Consider the following 25042-nt stretch of genomic DNA (forward strand, 5'->3'; position numbering starts at 1 on the left):
GTCAGCCAAAGTTTTGAGTCCTCCCAGCACATGGTCATTTAGTACAATAAGGGGAAGTTTTCTTCCCCTTTCTAAGATGCAATTCTAAGCAAAGATTTAAAAGTCTTGACAAAGATTTAATAAGGATTTAACATCCCCAAGAGCATCACACTTTGAAAAGACAGTGTCTGCTACCTAAATCCATAATTCAGGCACTACTACAGTAATACTTAAACAGCTTAGATTTCCTAAGTACTTCCTCAGTGCAAAGCATGGTACTAGCCATTTTAAATGCTTGATGGAGTTTACTCAGAACAGCCTGTGAGGCAAGTACGGTCAGTTCCTGTGCTACAGGGAAGGAAACTGAGGCTTAGATAAATTGTGGAACTTACTCAAGCCCAGGATTTGAACCCTTTTCTGTCTCATTCTGAAGCCAAATTCAGAAACACTGTGGTGATTATATTCTACTGGAATATAATCTGAGAATCACTGTCCTGACATCTCTAAATTTCTAAGGAAATGTCAGCAGGGGATGAAACCTAAGGTGGAAATAGTTGTTCCTACACGAAACTGTAACACAATTGTAATTTGGAGAATACTAACATTAAAATGTATGAAACCCCTGTAATGCAAAGGACTTCAGCAGAGCTGCCACAGGGGTGAAAAACTCCTTTGCATTTATTTCTGCTTTTGGTCAGTCTATTATTATTTTGTATTCTGTACAGTGTGGGTCTTAGTTCATCCTTTTTCCCATGTGAGCATCCCGTTATTGCAGCACCATCTGATGAACTGGGGACGTGGGCGGGGGTAGGGTAGGTGGCGGCGGTAGCACATGGGCCAGAAATCGAACCCTGGTCTCCCGCATGGTAGACAAGAATTCTACCACTGAACTATTCTTGCACCCTCAAACCCATTATTTTTATTTGGACTCATTTACTTAGTAGAGGGAAGCTTTTTATTGTATCCCTCATGCCATAATGAGACTCAACTAAAATAGGAGCCCCTCCATCCACACCAACCCACCCAAACAGTGCCTGGCACTGCCCAGCCCAGCCCAGCCCTTCACGCCCAGCCTCTCCAGCTTCTGAAATCTCCCTGGTGGGTATGGCTGGATGTTGTCCAGAATATTTTCAGAAAGCCAGTGTTTCAAGGAGTAGAAGGAGGGCTCATGCATAGGGATGATCTGCCTAAACAGAACCACCCTCTCCCTTTCCTTATTTTTCCTTTACAGTTCTTATCACAATTTTAAATAAATACCTGCATAATTAATTGTTTATCTTGTACCTCCCTGCTGGACTGCAATGAAGACAGATGGTGCCTATCTCACCCAGTACTGCATTTCTAATGCTTCGCATGGACCTTAAATGTTTGTCGTTTAAATACCTGCTGAATGAATAAATGACTTTTTGTAAGTGAATTTAAATCTTTTTTTTGGAAAACGGATAGGCAGAAATAAAATAACAGGGGTCATCAACCTGAAAGCATTTTCTTAATTTTCTCAAATTTCTTGAATTTAAGTTAGGTATTCTTCTGAGTCAATATAAGAATTCTTTTATAGAAAATATGATATGCTCTCAATTCCAAGCAACCAATATACAAGTAAAGCTTTGCAACAAAAGAACATTTTTTTAAATTTCTCTCCCCAACACATTCATAAACTGGGATCTCTTTTATATATATATATATATATATATATATATATATATATATATATATATATATATATATATCCTGATCATACCAGATATACTACTAAAGCAGGGTTCTTGGTCTTACGCTAAAGAATAACAATTTGTTCCTGGGATTGTTTTCCAATTGTGCTTGTCTAAAAGAAATTACCGCATGTACTGAATTGACTTGTTCAAATAGTTCTTAGCCCTACTAGGGGCCAGGCAATGTTCCAGGTAGCACATTTGCCTTCCCAGCTGATACCTATGTCACTCTAGTGAGGGAAACAGACAAAACTCAAACATAAAAATATCATGTCAGGTAGTTACTGGTGCTCTGAAGCAAATTCAAGCACAAAAGGAGGGGTAGGGGTGGGGATGCTATTTTAAGTTAGGGAAGACCTCTCTCTAGGAATAGAAAGGGAACCAGATGATGAGATGGGGGAAAGCACGCCAGGAAGGGAAACAGTAAGGACAAAAATCCTGAGTTGGAATAAGATGGGTGTGCTCAGAGAACAGACAAGTGAAAAGTCCAATGTGTCCAGAGCAGAGAATGTGAGAGAAAAGCCGTGAGAACTGCGATAGGGGCTGGCAGGGTGTGATGCCCTGTGAGAAACGCATCACCATTTGCTATCGACACGGAAGGAGAGGAGTGGAAGGGCCCTTTGGTAACCAAACCCAGGCTGCAAGCTACTGGGAAGAGACCTGGAAGCCACTGCTTCCCAGAGCGGCTGTCGCATCCTCTTCACTCGGGATGGGCAACAGCCTCCCCGGCACCCTAGTCCCTGCTGCCCGCGAATAAAGGTGCAATCCTGTTTTAAGTGTTCTTAACACTGATCGCTGTAATAAACATGAAGGGAGTTCCACAGGGAGTTCTCTACTTTCCTACTGCAGACTGAAGGACTCTATTCCACTGCCTAACAAAGTACAGGCTTAAACATGCATCAATGAACTGATTTGCCATAGATGTATTAAATTTAATGTATTACATGTATTATACTTGAATTAATTTCATGCTTTTAGTTAATAACTATTAAGTGACCTCATCAACCCTATGTGCCTCAAACTTAAAGGAAGTCAACATTCCCTCCCTTTCCCACCCGATGGCCATAAAACTCCCTTCTTTATTGAGATCGTCATTCTTTCATTCCACAATACTCCCTGGGTGCTGCTTCGGACCGCACTGTACTGAGTGGTGAATTTATACAAGGTTTGATAAAGTGGATAACATCTCCTTCCTTGAGAAGCTCACTGGCTAGAAGAACTTCTATTTTCCTGCTATCTAAGACAAGAAACCTGGGAGACATTCTGATTCTCTGGTTTGGGCCACACTGTAACCTCTTAACAATTGTTCTATTGCTTTCTCGTAATATCTTTTATCTGGTCCAGGATGGCCTCAACATGCCAGGCGTGGGCACAGGAAGTATAACATTCACCTCCCTCTTCCTACAGGCCAAGGTCTGTGCTCAGCCCTTTATGTACATTACGTCATTTAATCCACACAACAATAATTAGAGCTAACCCTGACAGAGAGTTCAGTACACATAAGATGCTCGGCTATGCACTTTACATGCCTTACCTCATTCACTCTGAACAATACCACTCTGGCCGCAGGAACTTTTATGGTGCCCATCTTATAGATGAAACTGAAATCCAAAGTCATAAACTGGTATTTAAACCCTAGCAGCAAGGCTTAACGGTTTGGACTTTCAGAATCTATGCCAGAGAGTAGTCCTGTCATGTAACTTTCCCAAATTACATAGATTTTAAGTAGAGCAGCCAAGATTAAAACAGACTCGAGAGTCCACATTTTAACCACTAAACCAGTAGGGTCTCATACTATATAGTCCAGGGGGTGCCTGGGAAGCCCCTTTTGGGGTGTCCACGAGATCTGAGCTATGTTTATAATAACGTGGATGCTATCGGCCCTTTTCACTCTCATTCTTTCACAAGGGTAGAATTTTCCAGAGGCTATGGCATGTGAAGCCGTATTCACTCTGATGGCTAATGGAATGTGAACTTGTGTATTCTTATGTTTCAAATGTTTCAGATTTATGAATAAGGCCTATAGCCTAATTGACATTATTGTGACAAGTGGACTTCCTGGTTTTGATATACTACAGTTCTGTTAGATGTCACCAATGGGGACAGCTGGGTGAGGGGAATCCAGGACTCCAGTATTTTTGCAATTTCCTGTGAGTCTATACTTACTTCAAAATGAAAAGTTCAAAAAATATTTGTTTTAATTTCCAGCATAGTAAACAGTCATAGATAAAACCCACATAAACAAAAGCTCTTTGGGCTCCTCAATAATTATTAAGAAGGTAAAGGAGTCCTGAACCAAAAAGGCTGATAACTGCTGCAGTAAGCGATACCACTGCCTATCTTTCTCTATCATCCAATCTCAGGACTGAGAAGCAGAGGACAAGAGAGATTTCTAAAAACCAAACTAACAAGAGTGTGGTGATCAAAGTAGAGGGGTAGAAGGAGGACTCAGTCAACGCATGTGTGCCTTACCCTGAACTCCTACCCTTCCTGATTACATGGACCTTTTTCATTTTAAAGGTTTCAAGGCTAATCACTAAAGGAGAACAAGCACACTATACTAGAATCAACTGGAATATGTTACAATGGTTTCAGAATATTAGAAACAACAACTTACCACACATGCCGCCTGTTCGAACTCCTATGGGGATGAGAAAGCAAAGCTAGAAGAGAGTTCCCATCTTCCACTTTTAAATCTCAGGGTGGGAGGGCTCAGACCCCATCAAGGTGTGAAAATTACCTACAGGAGCCAATCTGCACTTGCATTCCAGGCCTGGGCTCTACCTGGATAACCCCTTAGCCTCCTAGAAGTCCATGGTCATTTCCCTTCCCTAGTAGGATTCTTCCTAATGCTTAGTTAGGACACCCTGCATCTCACAGCAGTTTTCACGCTCCAATGCACCGTTGCCTGGCACAGGATGCCTAACAGAGCAGCAGTTGCTCAATACGTATTTGTTCAGAGTGAACAAACAGATGTTTGATAGTCAACTCCCAAGAGGTCTGGGGCACAGCAAGGCAGATGAAGATCAGACTCAACTGGCCATGGGAGTAGATGAGATTACTCAGATGGAGAGCAGAGAACGAAAGAAGAGCTGAGAACACAGCCTTCAGGATGCCATCATCTAGGAGTGGACAGAAGACAAGGAGCAGCAAAGGAGTCCTAGAAGAAATCACCACCAAGGCGGAAGGGCCACTAAGAATGTGGTATTAGCTAAGCCAGACAAAAGGGTCAAGAAAGAAGAAATAGTGAACAGAGTCAAATGCTGCTGCTGATCCTTCAACATCTTTTGTATTTGATCATTCTCTCCAGCTCTCACTGCCACTGTTATCCTTCAAACCGAAAATAAGGCAGCAACCCCCATTTGCCGACAGATATCCAATTAGCGTCCCATATGCTAGCACCGTGCTACCCTAGAAAACAGTAATGAAGGGGAGAGACAAGGTCCTGCCCACCTGCTGCCCCGAAGTGAGTGTGGGAGAACGACGGTGCATTTCCTTTCTTATAAATGAAACGGAACATTAATAGAGAGATGGGGGACACGGCTTCAGTTATGATACTGGGGGAAGGCCTCGCTAAAGAGACTGCACATGAAGACTTGGCCTTGAAGGCGGAGAATGAGCCAAGCCTTGAAGATAAAGGATTCCAGGCAAACTCCTGAAGAGAAAAAAAGGCTTGGCATGTTTCAAGAGCAAAAAGAAGCCACTGTGGCTTCTAGAATATGCAGAATCTCAGACTATGGTAAACCATGAGACTGGTTTTATTCTGAGAGCCATCAGACTGCAATAGGATTTTGAACCAGGGAGTGGCAAGTTGTGACAAGGTTTTCTGGCTTCTAGTCTATTCTATATTCAACTTCTCCAAAATCCTTTGTTTACTTGATTAATCAACCTACAAAGCATTCTAGCTCAAACCCTTTCTAAAAACTTTCCAAATCAAATTCTCTACTGGTTTTAGAGATTTTCAAGTTTCAAGGGAGGCAAATAAAATTAGGGACCTGAGGGTTTTCTCAGCCTGATGCATGCCCTCTCCTACTAGGGCAGGTTCTAATTCAGGTTGGGGATGCATGTGGGGGCAAACACAAGAAAGAGCTTTCTGCTACCTCTAAGTAAGTGTTATTGGTGAGATTTAGTTGCAACTTCTCAAACTACCTTCTTTCAAGGCAGCAAACTGTGGGACCATGGCCTCTCAAGTCAGATGGGGCTTGTTTCATCTACTCATGTCTTTAAAAAATTAAAAAATAAAATCTACTGGAAGAAATCACAGAAAAAAATCCCCATTTTACTCTTTAAGTTCCTCCCTGGTCCCTACAGGCATACGAACCCCTGGTGCTACTCTGTGGCCCATCCTCACCTCATGAGACAGGGTCTTTGACAACTGCTTCTTTCAGCAGGTATCAACCCCAGGCCACGGTCCTTCTGGGCCGCATCCTTCCAACAAGTTAATATCCTCCTGATCTCTCCAGGTCAAGTTCAAATTCCTGCTCATTCAGAAAGACATCCCAAACAATTCATGATGATTTTTCACTTTTCTCATCTCCTATATATGTAATACCAACTTTATGTGGTATAAATATAGCATTCAACACATGTAGAGAATGGTTGGATGCGGAGAGAAACTGATAGTGAGGTAACTAATTAGAAGTTTTCCATTACAGCCTAAACCAGAGATGTTCTGGGTCTGAACTCAAGTAGTACCAGTGATTAGAAGGCATTTTACAGGGCAGAATCAGGACTTGGCTACCAGTTGCAAATAATGGCGACAGGGATGATAATAGTAATAATACCTAACACAGTGCTTCCCAAACGCCTGGCACCGACCTAAGTACTTAACATTAATCAGTCATCTACTCTTTCCTACAACTCCATCGGGTGAGCACCTTTACTATCCCTATGTAACAGACAAAGCTCAGACCGTGAAGTCAAGAGGCTCGTCCAGGGTCACAGAGCTGGAGTGGCAGAGCCAGAAATGAAATGGAAGGGAGGCAAAAGATAGCAAAGATAGGCAGAGCTGTAAACCTCTTCTCTACCAAAGTATTAATAACTGAATGGCATCAAATGTAAGCCTACTTGCCACAGTTCTTTCCATACTTACATAAGGAAATGCTTTTTGAGTTGCTTAATTTCTTTTCAGATTTTCAGAAATAAGCTAATGTTTTCACTGAGAAAGGTAATGTTTCAGATTTTATAAAAATTGCTCATTTATCTAGTAGAACACATGATTCTAAACGAGATTTTAAGTGCCACTGTTATTCAACATGTTAATTTTTTTAATTTTTTATTAATTAAAAAAAATTACAAGACACACAAACATTCCCAACACATACACTCAGCAATTCACAATATCATCACATAGTTGCATATTCATCATCATGATCATTTCCCAGGACATTAGCATCAATTCAGAAAAAGAAATAAAAAGACAACAGAAAAATTTAACAAACAGAAAAAAATTTTACATGCCATACCCCTTACTGATTCCTTTCATTGATCACTAGCATTTCAAACTAAATTCACTTTAACATTTGTTCCCCCTATTATTTATTTTTATTCTATATGTTCTACTCATCTGTTGACAAGGTAGATAAAAGGAGCATCAGACACAAGGTTTTCACAATCACACAGTCACATTGTGAAAGCTATATCATTATACAATCATCATTAAGAAACATGGCTACTGGAACACAGCTCTACATTTTCAGGCAGTTCCCTCCAGCCTCTCCATTACATCTTGGATAACAAGGTGATATCTACTTAATGCATAAGAATAACCTCCAGGATAACTTCTGGACTCTGTTTGGAATCTCTCAGCCATTGACACTTTGTCTCATTTCACTCTTCCCCCTTTTGGTCGAGAAGGTTTTCTCAATCCCTTGATGCTGGGTCTCAGCTCATTCTAGAGTTTTTCTCAATCCCTTGATGCTGAATCTCAGCTCATTCTGGGATTTCTGTCCCATGCTGCCAGGAAGAGCCACACCCCTGGTAGTCATGTCCCACATAGACAGGGGGAGGGTGGTGAGTCTGCCTGCTGTGTTGGCTGGAGAGAGAGGCCACATCCGAGCAACAAAAGAGGTTCTCCTGGGGGTGACTCTTAGGCCTAATTTTAAGTAGGCTTGACCTATCCCGTGTGGGATTAAGTTTCATATGAACAAACCCCAAGACTGGGGGCTCAGCCTATAGCTTTGGTTGTCCACACTGCTTGTGAGAATATCAAGAATTCAGCTTGGGGAAGTTGAGTTTTCCCCCATTCTTACCATTCCCCGAAGGGGACTTTGCAAATACTTTTCCACTCACTGATCAAATCACTCTGGGATTTATCAGGACATCACCTGGACAAACCAACAAAATCTCATGTTCTATACAAAGTTCCATGTACTTAAGGTATTCAATCAACTATCTACATAAGTTATATTAGGAGATGCACTAGTCAAAGTGTAGATTTGTACCAAATAAACATTTTTTGCTTTAGTCTCACACATTAGTTGAAATTTTAAAATTTTAAGAACCATAGTACTTTCTTCTACTATTTAGCCTTCTGGATTTTATACGTCATATCTAATTTTCCTTCTTTTTACCTTTACTCATAGTCTTCCTTTCTACACTCTTCTCCACACCTCTCTCTTCTGTCTTCGTATCTGTCGCTAGTGTTCCCTTTAGTATTTCTTGCAGAGCTGGTCTCTTGGTCACAAATCCTCTCAGTGATTTTTTGTCTGAAAATGTTTTAATTTCTCCCTCAGTTTTGAAGGACAATTTTGCTGGATATAGAATTGTTGGTTGGCAGTTTTCCTCTTTTAATAATTTAAATATATTATCCCACTGTCTTCTCACCTCCATGGTTTCTGCTGAGAGATCTGCGCATAATCTTATTGGGCTTCCCTTGTATGTGATGGATTGCTTTTCTCTTGCTGCTTTCAAGATCCTCTCTTTGACCTCTGACATTCTGATTATTAAGTGTCTTGGAGTATGTCTATTTGGATCTATTCTCTTTGGGGTACGCTGCACTTCTTGGATCTGTAATTTTAAGTCTTTCATAAGAGTTGGGGAATTTTCAGTGATAATTTCCTCCATTAGTTTTTCTCCTCCTTTTCCCTTCTCTTCTCCTTCTGGGACACCCACAACACGTATGTTCGTGCGCTTCATACTGTCTTTCAATTCCCTAAGTCCCTGCTCATATTTTTCCATTTTTTTTCCTATAGTTTCTGTTTCTTGTTGGATTTCAGATGTTTCGTCCTCCAGTTCAGAAATCCTATGTTCTGTCTCTTGAGATCTACCATTGTAGGTTTCCATTGTTTTTTTCATCTCTTCTACTGTGTCTTTCACTCCCATAAGTTCTGTGATTTATTTTTTCAAACTTTCATTTCTTCTTTTTGTTCTTTCCTTGCCTTCTTTATATCCTCCCTCAATTCATTGATTGATTTTTTATGAGGTTTTCCATGTCTGTTCGTATATTCTGAATTAATTGTTTCAGCTCCTGCATGTCATTTGAATTGTTGGTTTGTTCCTTTGACTGGGCCATCTCTTCATTTTCCTAGTGTGATTTGTTATTTTTTGCTGGTTTCTAGGCATTTAATTACCTTAATTAGTTTATTCTGGAGATTGCTTTCACTTCTTTTATCTAGGGTTTTCTTGCTGGATGAATTTGTTGACTATCTGTTCTTTGACATTTTGTTCAGCTTTATCTGGACCTTTAGCTTAAGTTTTGTTTAACAGAGGAGAATTTTTCAGTTTTGTTTTGTTTCTTGCCCTGCTTGTGTGGTGCCTTTCCCCACACACACACTTAGGAGGGTCTACTTAGATATTATAGACCCCAGTCAGATTTCCCAGACCAAACTGGCCTCCTATCAGGAGGAAAGAGTCACCTGTGTCAGTTTTCCCTGAGGGTGAGACCCAGCAGGTTGAAAGACTTTCCTGTGAAGTCTCTGGACTCTGTTTTCCTTATCCTGCCCTGTGTGTGGCACTTGTCTGACTGCAGGTCCCACCAGCATAAGATGATGCAGTACCTTTAACTCTGGCAGACTCTCCCTGCTGGGGGCGTGGTGAAGACAGAGGAGAGGTTGTAGGCTGGTTTTAATGGCTTCAAATTACCAAGCCCTGGTGTCTGAATTCCTTGATGGAGGGATTCCACCTGGGTGGGGCTTCACCCCTCCCCTGGGGAAGGCACAGGCTCCAGATAAGCCCCCAAAAGAGCTCACTTCTGCCTATGCGTGGGGCAATTGCAGCCTGAAAAGTCCTGCTGCTGTATCCAGAGGCAGTCAAGCCTTTGTAGATACACAGCCACAAAAACCTCTGTTTCCTTCTTTTTTTTCCTCCTTTTCCTGTCAGTCCCGCCCCCTTGGCGCTGCGGCAAAAATGAGCAACCTCCACTTTGACCAGGTTCACCTAAGCTGGGGGCCTACTTTTAGTAGTCAGAATTTGTTAATTAGTTCCACAACTGGTGTTTGATTCTGCCCAGTCCCTGCTGCTGGTAAAGTCCTTTCCTTTCCCCTCTGGGAAGCAGCCTGTGGGGGAGGGGCACTGGCCGCCGCAGCTTTGGGAACTCACGGTTCTGGGGGGCTTGCAGCGGGTCCAGCTGGTACAGACTGGGGTACACTGTGTGTGTCTGGTCACTGACGTGGCCCCAGGAGCTGTTCTGTACTGTTTCTTCTTATTTAGTAGTTGTTCTGGAGGACGAACTAAAATGCCCACATTGTTAACCTGCCATCTCCTCAACATGTTAATTTTCTAATTTATACATGCATTAATTGAGGTTTAAGGCATAACAGGTAAGAATTATCTTATGTGGAAATCTTTTTAAATTCACCAATTTAAATTTTTAAAAGCATTGTCTATATATTAGAATGCCAGATTCTTAAAGAGCTTTTCATCAAAATTTAATTCTTACAATGTCTGAAAACCAAATCTGTATTTATAATTACCTATACAAACGTAGTTCTATATTAATAATATGCTAAAACAGGAAAAGTGGTTTCAATTTCATGAGCCATATATATTTTTAGGATTCAGAAAAAGGTGGGGAGATGCCTGAAATAAAAGACAAAAAGCCATCCCTGTGTTTAACCAGATCTTTTGAAATACAGTTATGAAGACACTAATCTAGATGGTCAGATGGTGTCCTGTAAAAAAACCTCCCAGAAAAGGAATACACTACTGGTATACACAACGCCAGGGATGATTCAAAAACATTTTGCTGACCAAAGGTACAAAAAGGACAAAAGAGCACATATTGTTTGATGCCATTTATATGAAATTTTTGAATAGGAAAAAACAATCTAATGGCAGAAAGCCAATCAGTGGTTGCCTTGGGCAGAGGGGAAACTGAGGGCAGAGGGACAAGGGGAACTTTCTGAGGTGAGGGAAATGTCCTATGATCACGACAGGGGTGATGCTTACATGACTGAATACTGTTGCCAAACTTTAAACTATACACTTAAAACGGGTATGTTTTAACTATGTGTAATTTATACCTCAAAAATTACTTTTAAAGTAAAATAACTAAGGAAATAAATCCTATACTCTCCTCCTTAATTATGTTCAAATAAAACCTAAACGGTCCAAGAAAACAGTCTAAGGGACAAAAATACGGGTACAATAGAAAAGAAAGTATAAAAGAAATTTTAAAAATTGTTTAACTCAGGGGTGCATGGGTAATTCAGTGGTTAGAATGCCCACCTTTCATGCGGGAGACCCAGGTTCGATTCCCGGACCACACACTCCTCTCCAACAAAAAAAATTGTTTAACTCAATTCAAACAACCCCTCTGAACAAAAGCCTCCAAAGGTTTCCCATCTCCCTCAGGAAACTCTATTCTGGCTTCTACAATTACTCATAGGACCCATCCCGGCCACTCAGCCGTCCCTCCCTGAGCTCTTCTCCAGGTACCCTGTGGCCTCAGAAGCAGCCTCCCCAGGCCCTGGCCAGAGCCCTGCTCATCAGCGCACCCAGATAAACACCACTGGGATTGCAAGGCATCTCCGTGATACAGCCTAGCGCCAGCTTCAGCTGCCAGCACACAAGGCTACACATGCTCCATCTCTTACCCAGGCAACACCTGAATCATATTTTAAAAGTCAAAACAAACAGCATAAAATGAAGCACATTTTATTTGTTTCATTTAATTTTATACAACTCTTTTCACCCACTTCACCTAGAAAATCATCTAAGTTATACCTCTATAGTTTTAACCTATTTTAATTAAAGTACCTATTTTCTTAAATATCGATTTGACCAAAACTAACCCTAGAAAGCAAAGCAGTGGGTGACAGAAGAGATTTTATATAGTTTAATGTTAAGAACACTTTAAAGTATATTCCTATTAAGATACGTCTTACTGCTAGAGTAAACTAACTATAATCATCATAGTAATTATTGTTACCAACAAAAGACATGCAAGAACATTATGGCATTAAAATACTCTAAAATTCAATGAACGACTCTTCTTAGAAATAATTTAGCTACTATTCTAGGGGTAAATAATGGGGAGAAAAAAATCAAACAAGTTTCAGTTATAAAATGGATATACCACTGTAAGAATAATATTCTAAAAAATGGAAATCAGATGTCACTATCCAGTGGCTTCCCACTGCGCTTTAGAATAAAATTTAAACTTCTCCCTATGAAACTTAGAGCCCTACAAATCTGCCCCCTGCCTCTCACTCCCACTTCATCTTGTTCCAGAGGCCCTGGTGCTTGCCAAGATCCTGGTTTGCTGTCTATTCCTGGAACCATCAAGCTCATTCCTACCTCAGGGCCTTTGCAGTTACTGTTTGTGCACTCTGCCTGAATTTTCTTTCCCAAGATCATGTAGTTGGTTTCCTGTTAAAATTATTTGAGTCTCAGTTCTCATCTCCTCAGAACAGCCTTCTCTGACCACATAATCCAGAGAATTCCACCTACCTCCCCTAATCATTCTTTATTATGTTACCCTGTTTCACTATCTTCATAGCCCTTTTCACTATCTGAAGTGATCTTGCGTTTTAAATGTCTGCGTCTGCCAGCGTGTAAGCTGGAGAGTCCTTGCCTATCTTATTCACTGCAGAATCCGTAACATTTATCCCTGGGATGCAGTTGGTGCCTGAAAAATTTTTGATAAATGAAAAAATGATTGAACATTCAAGACAGCCATGAAAAAACTAAGGATGGCTAATTATAATTATCAAAGTCTAATGAACTCAGATTTGCAATATCAAGTAATTAAAAGTGTCTGTTACTTGACTATTCATTAAAATTAAGTATGGAAGACTAACTTGCTGTACTACCGGCTGATGACAAGACCACAGGTTATTGATCAGATTGTGGAGATGCTACAATCATAAGACACTATACTGAAAGAAAGTTTCAAATATTAATAATCTGGATTGTGCATAATTCTTTAACAAATAAGTATGACTCAATACATTAACAATCAAGGCAGCTGCATTGAATCATTAGGGCTTTAAACAAATATTGCAGTTCCTCACCTCACAGGTACCTGATACAACTGTCCTGCCCACCCCTCCACCTGAAGTTTTAAATAGGTGCGGCCATTTGACTAACTTTGAACAATTAAATGTGAATAGAAGTGATGGGTGTTGAGACAAAGCCTCTGCCATCCTTGGCTCCTGAGTGACTACAACAGCTGAGCTCCATACCAATTCACTTTGGATGTGTGGTGAAAACAAGAAATCAACTGTTGCTGTGTTAAACCACTGGGATTTTGGAGTTGTCTGTTGCTGCAGCATAATCTGGTTTATCCCAACTAGTACATCAATATAGCATGATGACCAAGAATTTGGGTTTTGTCTTTTGTTGCTCTGATGTGGCCTTTCTCTCTCCCAACCAACATGACAAGCAAACTCACTGCCCTCCCCATCTCTACTTGGGACATGACTCCCAGGGTTGTGGACCTTCTTGGTAACATGGGAGAGAAATCCTAGAATTAACTAGGACTCAGCATCAAGGGACTGAGAAAACCTTCTGGACTAAAAGGGGGAAGAGTGAAATGAGACAAATTAAGTGTCAATGGCTGAGAGATTCCAAACAGAGTTGAGAGGTTATCCTGGAGGTTATTCTTACGCATTAAATAGATATCACCTTTTTAGTTAAGGTGTAATGGAGAGGCTGGAGGGAACTGCCTGAAAATGTAGAGCTGTGTTCCACTAGCCATGTTTCTTGACGATGACTGTATAATGATATAGCTTTTGCAATGTGACCGTGTGATTGTGAAAACCTTGTATCTGATGCTCCTTTTATCTACCTTATCGACAGATGAGCAAAACATATGGGTTAAAAATAAATAAATAATAGGGGTAAACAAATGTTAAAATAAACTTAGTAGATTGAAATGCTAGTGATCAATGAAAGGGAGGGGTAAGGGGTATGGTATGTATGAATTTTTTTCTTTCTATTTCTTTTTCTGAATTGATGAAAATGTTCTAAGAAATGATCCTGATGAATATACAACTATGTGATGATATTGTGAGTTACTGATTATATATCAAGACTAGAATGATCATATGGTAAGAATGTGTATGTATATTATGTTTAATAAATAAATAATTAATTGGAAAAAAGTTAAAAAAAAAAAAACAAAAAAGGAAAAAGAATTTGGACTTTGGAATTTCACAGCCAGGTCTTGAATGGGAGTTCTTCACTTACTGTTTGGGTGATCATGGGCAAGCCACAAGCCATAGCCATCTCTTTGGGCCTTAACGTCTTCATTCAAAAAATGAAGGTTATAATACCTATACTATATAGAGAAGTCAAAAAAGATTAATGAAAGGATATATATATAACATGCCTAGCAAGAGTGGCACATGTTAAGCATTTAGGTAACAGGAAGTGGTACTCAACTCAAGCATATCTACTCTAAGCGTATTTTCATTCTAGAACTTAGCTCACTTCTGATACTCTGTAAAAAAGAAAAGCATTCTAAACTCTTCATGCAATGAAAGAGCTGCTTATAAAATTCTAAATGTTCCTAGGTAGATCTAGGAAAACTGGAAAAGAAAAATAGTGGGATCTCTCAAAAGTTAAATACCAGGATGGGCATAAGAGGTTAATGAAGCAAGTGAAGAACATCTATGCTTTCAAAATGGAGAGAAAGGAAATGGCAAGAGAGGAAGACATATGGCTCTTCCTTCTCTGCCTGCCAATCAGGCCAGGGCTCAGTAAGAAGGAACGAAGGCTCACATGCAAAGCAAGGTTCTAAATTGGGAGAAAAAAAAGAGACAGAGAAACGGGGCAAGTACCAAGTGAAGAACAGAACATAAGAGAATGAAAGACAAAGAACATGCGGGTCTGAGCCCCAGAACTGGAGTCAGAGGGACAGTCTGGCTGGTCAGGGAGGAGTTAAGATCTAACGGAGCCCAACAGTGCAGGATGTTGCTGCAATGGTTGATGCATAAAATACTGGAGGCTCTGAGCTGTACTGTTTCTTTTTAAAGAACTGCTTACAAACAATATGGTACGCCCACTCCTTCCTCTCGTCACTATTAACTTAACTGTCATTTATACATGAATGGTTGATTCTGTGATACCATATTAGAGACCAAGCCCTTTACAGGAGATATAGATCTGACTGCTAAAATTCATCAAAGCATTGTGGATCGGTTTCTAGACAGAATAAATCTAACCCTAAAATAACCATTGGGATTTTAATTATAAGTCCACCTGGTTCAAGTTAAAACATTTTTTTTTAATATTTGAATTTCTGTATAGTTATTTTAAAGTTTTTCAAACATTTATTGCTCATTTTCACTGGTTGAAAATGAGAAAAAATATGAAAGAGAGAAAAACATAAAACAACCTGAAATAACTAAATTTTAAAAAATTACTGGGGTAATTATTGAAAAACATAAAAGAGATTTTATGCCATGACATAATAATCATGTCTAAATATTGTACAACTAATATTCCTCAACTAATGAAAATGTAATTAAAGGTGCTAAAAGTTTTGCTCATGAAAAGATCTGTCTAATTTTTGTGATCCAAACAAAAGTTTCATTACTAACAGACCATTTAAATTATACCCAAATCAGCAATGTGCTAACCATTAGAAACATAACAGGACACCTTTCCATTGATATCTGGCATCTGGCATCAAAGGGAGTTTTCTGCAGAGCTGATATTAAAACTTGTCAAAAGCAAAATGAAAGTGTAAAAGCAGCCAAGAAAAGAAATGGCCAGTACTACAACTATTTTGAGTGGCATACGGACTTTTTTAAAGCTACAGGTTTGCTTTATATAAGTGAATTATGAAAGTGTGAGGTGTCATTGGAAATATCAGTAGCCTAATGGAGTATAAGAATTAAATCTACTGCAAAGTTACAGCCACCTCAAACAAACGACCGCCAAACACAACGTGACATGAGTAATATCAATATTTCTATTCCACTTGGAAGCATTCACAAGCATCTGAAACCAGATTCAATGATTACTATGCGGGAGAACAGCAACTCCTTTGATGACTGGGTTCACTTTAAGAATCAGCTTTAAATAGGAAAATAAATGAAATCTATGACAAATATATGTATATAACTTTGGAGGACGATGACTGTGAAAATCCATTCTCTTTTCTTTCCCCTCCCCCATCTCACTATTTCAAAAATAATTTGCCTTCAAAAGCATGTCAGTAAATCTGCAAGTTTTAAAATAATAGAAACCATGTGCCCCATGTGTTCACCAGATTTATTTTTTATGATGTATGGTTCTCTGCATTAAAATAAGTGTATTTCTAATAAAGAAAGTAATGAAAAGAAATCAAAAGAATCCATTTACAAAAATTTCACATCTCTCAATGCAACATAGAACTGAATTTATTAAATTTGGCCACCTAATGAAATCAAACTTGCAATTTCCAGTTAGAAGCACCTGTAAATGATAAAAAAAAAAAAAAATCCAAAGTTTCATTTGATGAGGGATACAACATATTTTCAATTCTGATAGTTTTAAACTAAGCCCTAAAAATTACATACTTGCATTTTTAGGTTTTGTCCTTCATATTTCAAAAACAGTGTTATGAAGATTTCAAAAGGTACATAAATTTCTATTAACTGCCAGTGAAATGATATCCAGGCCAGAACATAAGAAACCTACTCTAAATAAATTAAATCCACATAACTGGTTCTACTATCAAAATACCCTTGAGGATATAGAAATAGTCACAGCAGAATAGTTTAATCTCCAGGTAATCCCACACCCTCCTGTATGGAAAAACACATCTTACATTTCCATATCTGCTCCCTTGTTGTTATTCTAATGGACAGGTTTTTCAGGGACAGAGGCTTAAAGTTTCTCATTTGATCAGTTTCAGCCTCTGAACTAATCTTCCTTTTCAATCAACGAATAGTTACAAAATTAAAAGTGTTAAAAACCAAAGCTGATAGGCTTAAAAATAAAAACAAAAACCCTACACTACTGAAAAAGAAAATCTGAACTAAGAACCCTAAGAGTGAGTCCTCTTCTCAGAATTCCAAAGTGTAAACTTGTTTGTAGCAGTAATATATAAAATGTGAACCCACGGAAAAGCCAATCCATGCCAAAACACTGCACACTCCACAAACAAATGCACCCTATGCAAGGCAATGAGCTAGTTAATGGTATTAAGAAACAAAAATGAAATTCTTGGAGGAATAAATGTGTGTGTTACTATCATTTAAAAATCAAGAACTGGTCTGACATCTAGGTAATGTATTTGTATAAATTTTTACTTTTAAACTCACCTGATTCATTTTCAATTCCTGTTGTGTTCTGTAAAGATACACACAACAAAGAAACTTCCTTGATTACATGAGCCCTAAAAAGAAAAACAGACAATTGTAATATGTACCTGCCTACAAATTTACAGTGATTTAAAACCACATTCAGAACTGCAGAGTTTGCTCAAAGAGCTATTTATAAAGCAACTCCATGCTGGACTAACTTCAAGCTACGCTGGGAACTTTCTTCTCAGATTTATTATCTACAATAAAATATATTTCTTACTAATCTTTACTGGGCTTCACTATACAGTTGAAAGCAGATTCACAGCAGAATGGACATCAAACTTGTTTTAGAATTGCATCATTTCTAAGAACAAATAAATTAACTCTGCTAATCGTTAGAAACACAAAGCACTGCTGAGTAATATTACGAAATCAAATATCCCCCTTTTACTTATATCAATACTGTGTTAAATGCACATTCAACCTGACCCCATTGCATTATTTTGTTCTTCAAGTTTTTCAAGTAGAACAGCAGATTTTCCAACAGTGACCACGGGAAGCTCTTTTAGATGGAACAGAACAAAAAACCTGCAGTAAAACGCAAGTGTTTTCCAGAAAGGTGTCTGAAAAGAGTTACAATTATCCCTTTGAAAATTTTTGTTTGTAAATATATTCATAGTATAGAAAATAATGAGAAAACAAAACCATTTCTTGTAAATGCATGACACACTTGTTTCTAAATATCTATGAAGACAGCCCTTCCTGCAACATACACTGTTAAGAATCACTTGTGTTGAAAAGATTCCTTTATAATCATGCCACTTTAAGAAGAACTTCTATTGTAATACTCTAAATATTTCCAGCATGGACACATATACATCTCATTATGCATAATTTTCCTATTTCTTCATGAACTTGACTACAGTAACTCATCTTTCCTTTCCTGACCCATAGGACTTTGCCTACATTGTAACTTAGTACTCTATTGTTAATAAACCAAGGAATATGTAATTTATGGCTCTTCATACTGGAAGAATATACTGCTGGCCATCATAACAATTGTGCTTTAACATTTTACCCCAGGTCTTTAATTAATCCAGATTTTTTTTTTCTTGGGCTATTGAACCACACTCACCTGATCACCTTTAACAACCAAAGACACTATATATTTAAGTTCATTTAAGTTAGAGCCTAGTCATTTGAACTATTTTTTATTCTATAATTGGCACAAAGTATTTTCTAAATTGCAACTTGTGAAAGAGCTCCGTGCTAGCCAAAACCAATATGAACTCTTAGTAAGCAAACACTCAGTGAATAAAATTCAGATAACTAAAGTCTATAAAGTCCATGCCTTTCATTTTTAATATTGAGCATCTTTCTTAAACATATTTAACATATCTTCATTCATAGGCATTGTATATTAACATAATTGATCCTTTCCTTCAAGACTTGAGATCATTATGAAGTTAAAAATGTACATTGAGTATAAAACAGTGATAAGGTGAGTGGCCTGAGATGAGCAGACACCATCCCTCAACCACCATACCACTAGGGCAGGCCTGGCATGACACCTACAACCCCAGAAGTGAATAAAACATTAGAGGGTCCACGTGCCCCGTTACTATGCTTTAATAAGATGCTTTACCATTTCCCTTGGTTTGTCTTTTGCCTCTCATGAGAATCCACTGCAGGAGCATCACCATAACACCAGCTATGAAGCATCTTCCAAGACCAAGGACCAGCACACACTGTGCTAAGAAAGAACTTCAGCTGCATTAGCTTAGTCCATTTTTTAATTTTTAAAAGCCTATTTTGATATAACTGTGCTTACAGAAATACACTCATACCAGTTAAAAGAACGCAATTTAAGTTTAACTTATCCTTTACAATTTGAACAAAAACTTGGTACATGGTTTAAGATTAAAAGAAAGAAAATGTTTATTTTCCTCTTTACTAATGTATAAAAGTTTCTCCCTTGAATGCTGTTATAGCAGACAGAAAGAACTATGCAAAATTCACCTTTGTTTGCTTCAGAAAAATAACATATTGCACTGCAAGAGGCTAAAATAAATTGGTGCAAAAACATTGTTGTAATGTTTCAATGCTGGTTTACAAACTTTAATAACCAATGGATGCATACTGGGGCATTGGGGGAGCGGGTAAGCCTATCTGTGTATACATGTTAAAACTGCAAAAGCTACTAGATTTCATTAACACTGCATGTAGATTGTAAATGTACACAAGTCAAGACAGATAATTTCTCAAATCTGAATTAACACTATCAGTTCAGTTCATCTCCTGAGATCAAGAAGGAAACCCAACACACTGGCTTTAAGTTTTACTGATTTATACAAAAAAAAAAAAAAAAGCACAAAATTAAGTTTCATCCCCAGGTTTTCAGTACAAAACTGATACTATACTATAGGAGAGTACCCCTTCCACAGTCAACATTCTTGGGGTGACATGCCCTGAGTCTAAATAAGTTTAAATTGATATCAGCACTCATACGCAAAATAATCTCCAAAGTTCAAAGACAATGTGACTTTAGAAGTGACTGAAAAATAATAGAGCCTTTCTTGGAAGACTGTAACAGAATATCTACCCATAATTATAAGAAAACTTTTCAAAAACATTTTTCATGTTCATCTAGGATTAGGCTTACAATATATACTAGCATTTCAAATTTTCACTAGTTACTAAACATCAGTTTTCAAATAACATCCTCATTTTTGGTTTCTTTATCAAAATGGAAAATTCTAGCTTCAATTATATGGGAGGGAGAGGGACTGGGAAAATGAAAAATCTATACAAATACCACATTTTTTAAAGGGAAGACCTCCAAACTGGACCTGAAGTTCATTATTACATAAAAACTCTGCAGGTAAGTACTAGCATCCTCAGTGAACAAAACAGAGATTCTAGGGATTAAGGTAACTCTACCAAGATCTCACAATTGGGGTCTCTGATTTCCCTTCCTAGCCATGTTTCAGCACCAAGAACAATTCTTATGCAGTGAACAGCAAAAAAATCCCTGTTCTCTGGGGTAGGAGACCTGCAACAACAAGCCAGCGGATAAGCAGAACATGTAGTATGTCAGATAATCAAAGTACTTGAGAGAAAAATAAAGTCTGCAGATCCAATAACGTGCCCAGAGAAAGCGACATGTGCATAAAAGTCAGACCGAGAAGAGCTATGTGCCATGTGGAAAGGAAGCCCCATTGGCAGGGTACCTGGGTGTCGAAGAACAAGGATGTCAATGTGGCTGGTAAGCAGGAGGGAAAGTTAACATAGGTGACATGAGAATTGGCGGGGGGTGGAGGGGGTGGGGGGTGGGAGGGTGGATAGAGTAGGTAGATCTTTGCAGAGCATGCCCTGTTCACCACAATGCCAGTGGAAAAACCACTTAGAGGTTCAAGGCAAAAATGACTTAACGTAACCTGAATTTAAAAAGACATGAGGACAGGCCGTGGGTCCCAGCAGCTCTGGCAGCGGGAGGAGCAGCAGAGGCCAGCAGTCCAGGTTTGCAAAGGTTCTCAGTGGCCCGCAGCTCGCAGCGGGGACAGCAAAAGGAGGGAGAGACTGTCAGCTAAACCTGCTCCTTGGAAAGTGGAAACGAAGCCCAAAAAAGGCGGAGGGAAAAGATAAGTCTTCAGACAAAAAAAGTGCAACCAAAAGGGAAAAGGGGAGCAAAGGGAAAACCAGCTGAAGCAGCTAACCAAGAAACTAAAGATTTACCTGCAGAAAATGGTGAAACTAAAAATGAGAAGAGTACAGCCACTGATGAAGCAGGAGAAAAAGAAGCCAAGTCTGATTAATATCATATACCATGTCTTATCAGTGGTCCCTGTTTGTCCTTTCTTTTACAATCCAGAGAAATATTTTATCAACTATTTTGTAAATGCAAGTTTTTAGTAGCTCTAGAGGAAACATTTTTAAGGAGGAGATTGAAATCTCACCTCATTCCATTTTTTTAAGTATAAATGCTTTTTTTAAAGAGGGGAAATCATTTGCTGGTTATTTTTTGATACAACCAGAAAACAGTAGGATACTGACTCACCGGGGGCCCCGATTGTCTTGGATGTCAACTTAACATTTCATGGGTGGGTGGGGGTGGCCATTTTTATACCCTATAATACAACACACACTAAATGAGTGTAGACTAGATGTGTTGTAGATTAGATTTTCGGTATACACATTAAGAACTGTGCACAGAAATCCTAGAATGAGCTGGGACTCACCATCAAGGGATTGAGAAAATCTTGTCGATCAAAAGGGGGAAGAGCAAAATGAGACAAAATAAAATGTCAATGGCTGAGAGATTCCAAACAGAGTCAAGAGGTTATCCTGGAGGTTATTCTTATGCACTGAATAGATATCACCTTGTTAGTCAAGATATAATAGGGAAGCTGGAGGGAACTGCCTGAAAATGTAGAGCTGTGTTCCAGCAGCCATGTTTCTTGAAGATGATTGTGTAATGATAGAGCTTTCACAATGTGACTGTGTGATTGTGAAAAACTTGTGTCTAACGCTCTTTTTATCTACCTTATCAACAGATGAGTAAAACATACAGAATAAAAATAAATAATAGGGGGGCCAAATGTTAAATTTAGATTGAAATGCTAGTGATCAAGAAAGGGAGGGGTAAGGTATGGTAGGTACAGATCTTTTTCTGTTGTCTTTTTATTTTTTTTTCTGAATTGATGCAAATGTTCTAAGAAATGATCATGATGATGATGATATGCAACTGTGATGATACTGTGAATTACTGATTATATATGTAGAATGGAATGATCATATGTTAAGAATATGTTTGTTGCTATATTTTTTTAAAAATTTAAAAATAAAAAGCATTTTTTAAAAGAAATTAAAATGCTAAAAAAAAAACAAACTGTGGAATGAGCCACTGTGGCTCAGTGGCAGGGTTCTCACCTGCCATGTCAGAGACCTGGGTTTGATTCCCGGTTCCTGTCCATGCAAAACAAATCAAAACAAAACAAAACTTTCTCAGGGCGGGCCATGGTGGCTCAGCAGGCAATGTTCTCACCTGCCATGCCAGAGACGCGGGTTCGATTCCTGATGCCTGCCCATGCAAATAAAAAAAAAAAAAACTGTATACACATTGTTCATAATATCTGTGTGCCCATCTTCAGAACAACCAACAAAATCTCAATATGGGGAAAAAAAAAAAAAAAGAGATGCAGACAGTTGGATGGAGGCAAAAGACCACTTAAGGAGGCTAATAGCTCAGCCTGGGCACAAGATAGTGATGGCTTGACCCAGGCAGCAGCAGATATATGAAAAGTAATTGAATTCTGGACATATCCTTAAAACAGAATCCCCAGGATGTGCTGCTGGATTAGATGTTAGATATAACAGAGGGAAGCCTGGGATGTCGCCAAGGTTTTTAACCTGAGGTCCTGAAAGGATGGAGCTGCCGTTTTCTGAGAGGCTACCTTCTTTCCCTCAGCTTTTCATTTGTTTTTCCCTCTCTGTACTTGATATTTCTCCTTTCCTTTTCCTTCCCTTCTGTAGCTGTGAACTCACAGACACAATCCAAACATTCGAGATATCCTGACTGATACCAGAAAACTAAAACATTTTATTCTTTAATTTGTTTCCTCAATGAATCTCAAGTTCTTCTTAATAAAAAATACTATAATATACTTCAAATTATCACACAATTAACAATCTTCTAACTTTCTTCATTTTCTGTCTCTTCCCTGTCCAAACAGGAACTCACTTGTTATTTCTTTCCAGAGAAAAGGGTCTTGATACCCTGTTTTAAAGATTCACTCTTCACCTCCTTCTAATCCTTCTATCACTTCTAATCCTAGTCACTAAAATCCAGACCTACATTTTTTTCTCCCCCTCGATTCACAGCTTTGTCAAACTATAGACCTAAAACATTTTATAATATGAAAACCACTGCAAATCTGACAATTACCTTTCAAGTGGCATTTTAAAAAATTCAATCCTTTACTGAACTATTCTGAAAACAAGGGGTGTTAAAGAAAAGAAGTGAATTTGGGCAGCGTTTCTCAACAGCAGCCACTGCTGGACATCTCTTTCCTGTGCGTGGCTGCCAGGTCTGTCCCACATCATGGGCATGTGGCACTACCCTCTACAATCAATGCCAGCGGTGCCTCCAACTGTTCTGACAGCCCCAAATACCTACATCCATTTCCAAATACCCTACCAGTTGAGTCTCTGAACTGGCATACCATGGGGTTAGTTACAATATAATAATACATTTTAAAACCTTCTGTCAAATCTACAAACTCTTGTGGGCGTAACTTCCGTCAGATTCCTCTAGCACTGCACAGCCCTGTGCAAGTGTCACGGCGAACCTACACAACTTGAAGATTCACTGGTGACTTAGATAGGCTGTTTTCACATACCCACTTAACTAATAATATATGATACCTCAAGGCCCAGGTTTTACCAAATGTGAGAACTTAAGCTGTCAATCCTGTTAGTGCAGAGGCGGAAAGACCTCTCTCCATACATAACTCTGACACATTAGCAATGCTATAAATATTTAAAAAAAAAAAAAAAAAAGCTAAAGAATAAGTGCCTCCGGTTTTCCATTGGTAAAATTCTTGAAGATTTAAAAATTCCTAGAACTTCTCTGACCCTGGGTTATGCCCCAGTTTCTTTTTTAGATGTCTGTGCCTGACCAAACCTTCTTGAATATTTCTATGCTACTCCTTGACGTGTCTATGTATCTGCCTATCCCACCTTGTTAAAATTTATCAATCCTGGGAGGAGCAAACAAAGTACATTAGTCAGATACATAAAATTAGAGCACATGAAACTTTATCACTAACTATACTTCACTAATAGCATACATTCTTAAAGAAAATAAGACCTTGATCTCTATTTTAAGTAACAAGGATTTAATAATAGATGTAAATAACCTTTTTAATAATATATTTAAATAAGTAACATACTTTTCCAAGATAATGCTCTCAAATATGTTAACAAATCATTCTTACGAGTGTTTAACTTAATATTATGAAGATGATTTGATTATAAATGATCAGCATCAAAATAGCAACAATAAAAGAATTAGGGTCTTTATTAAAAACTGGTCCTTTAAAGTGTTAAGATAGGGCAGGCCACAGTGGCTCGGCAGGCAGAGTGCTCCCCTGCCATGCGGGAGACCCGGGTTCGGGGTTGTTTCCTGGTGTCTGCCCATGTGGAAAAAAAAAAAGATAAAATGTTAAAATAATCTCAACAACTGTTCAAGCTGCTGTCAACTGGCCTGAAGGTCCATAGACCAGAAAATCTAGAACTATGTGGGATACACATGTCCCTGGGTCAGACAAACCCTGCCACCCCAGTCATCTCTCTTCATCACTGACCCTCTGAAATACAGCAGATTAAAGGCACTAATACTAATGTAAAACATAGCATTGGTTAAACTGCCTTTATATCTTTCCTTTGCACACTTTTAAAATCTACAGAAGTATATGAAAGGTGAGGTCAAAGCAATAGCAGATTCGTTAAGATCAGTTTAAGTCTCCAAGGACAACTGGGAAAATAATGCATTATTTAATTTGATTTGTGCAGTCACCTATGAATCCCAGATATTATTTTATAATTATTCTTTAGGATCAGTTTATCAGTTCAAATAACTTTTGTAGTTATTTGGAAAATAATTAAATTTGCAAC

General features: G+C 38.6%; 1 protein-coding gene across 5 annotated transcripts in view; it reads right to left on the reverse strand.

Moving 5' to 3' along the window:
- The window catches only part of PRDM2 (PR/SET domain 2), a 113812-nt gene that overhangs the window by 79058 nt on the left and 9712 nt on the right, over positions 1 to 25042 (reverse strand). Inside the window, exon 2 of one of the 5 annotated variants that reach the window (XM_077151234.1) lies at positions 17387 to 17460. The exons of 1 other annotated variant lie outside the window; for it this stretch is intronic. In XM_077151234.1, coding sequence (XP_077007349.1) covers positions 17387 to 17395 — 9 coding nt within the window. In that variant the 5' untranslated portion in view covers positions 17396 to 17460. Of the gene's footprint in view, positions 1 to 12428; positions 14165 to 17386; positions 20634 to 25042 lie in introns of those variants that run through there. 3 more of the 5 variants (XM_077151233.1, XM_077151232.1, XM_077151239.1) reach the window with 3 other exon arrangements.

The sequence above is a fragment of the Tamandua tetradactyla genome, chromosome 2, assembly GCF_023851605.1.
Source record: "Tamandua tetradactyla isolate mTamTet1 chromosome 2, mTamTet1.pri, whole genome shotgun sequence".
In the NCBI taxonomy this organism is placed as follows: Eukaryota; Metazoa; Chordata; class Mammalia; order Pilosa; family Myrmecophagidae; genus Tamandua; species Tamandua tetradactyla.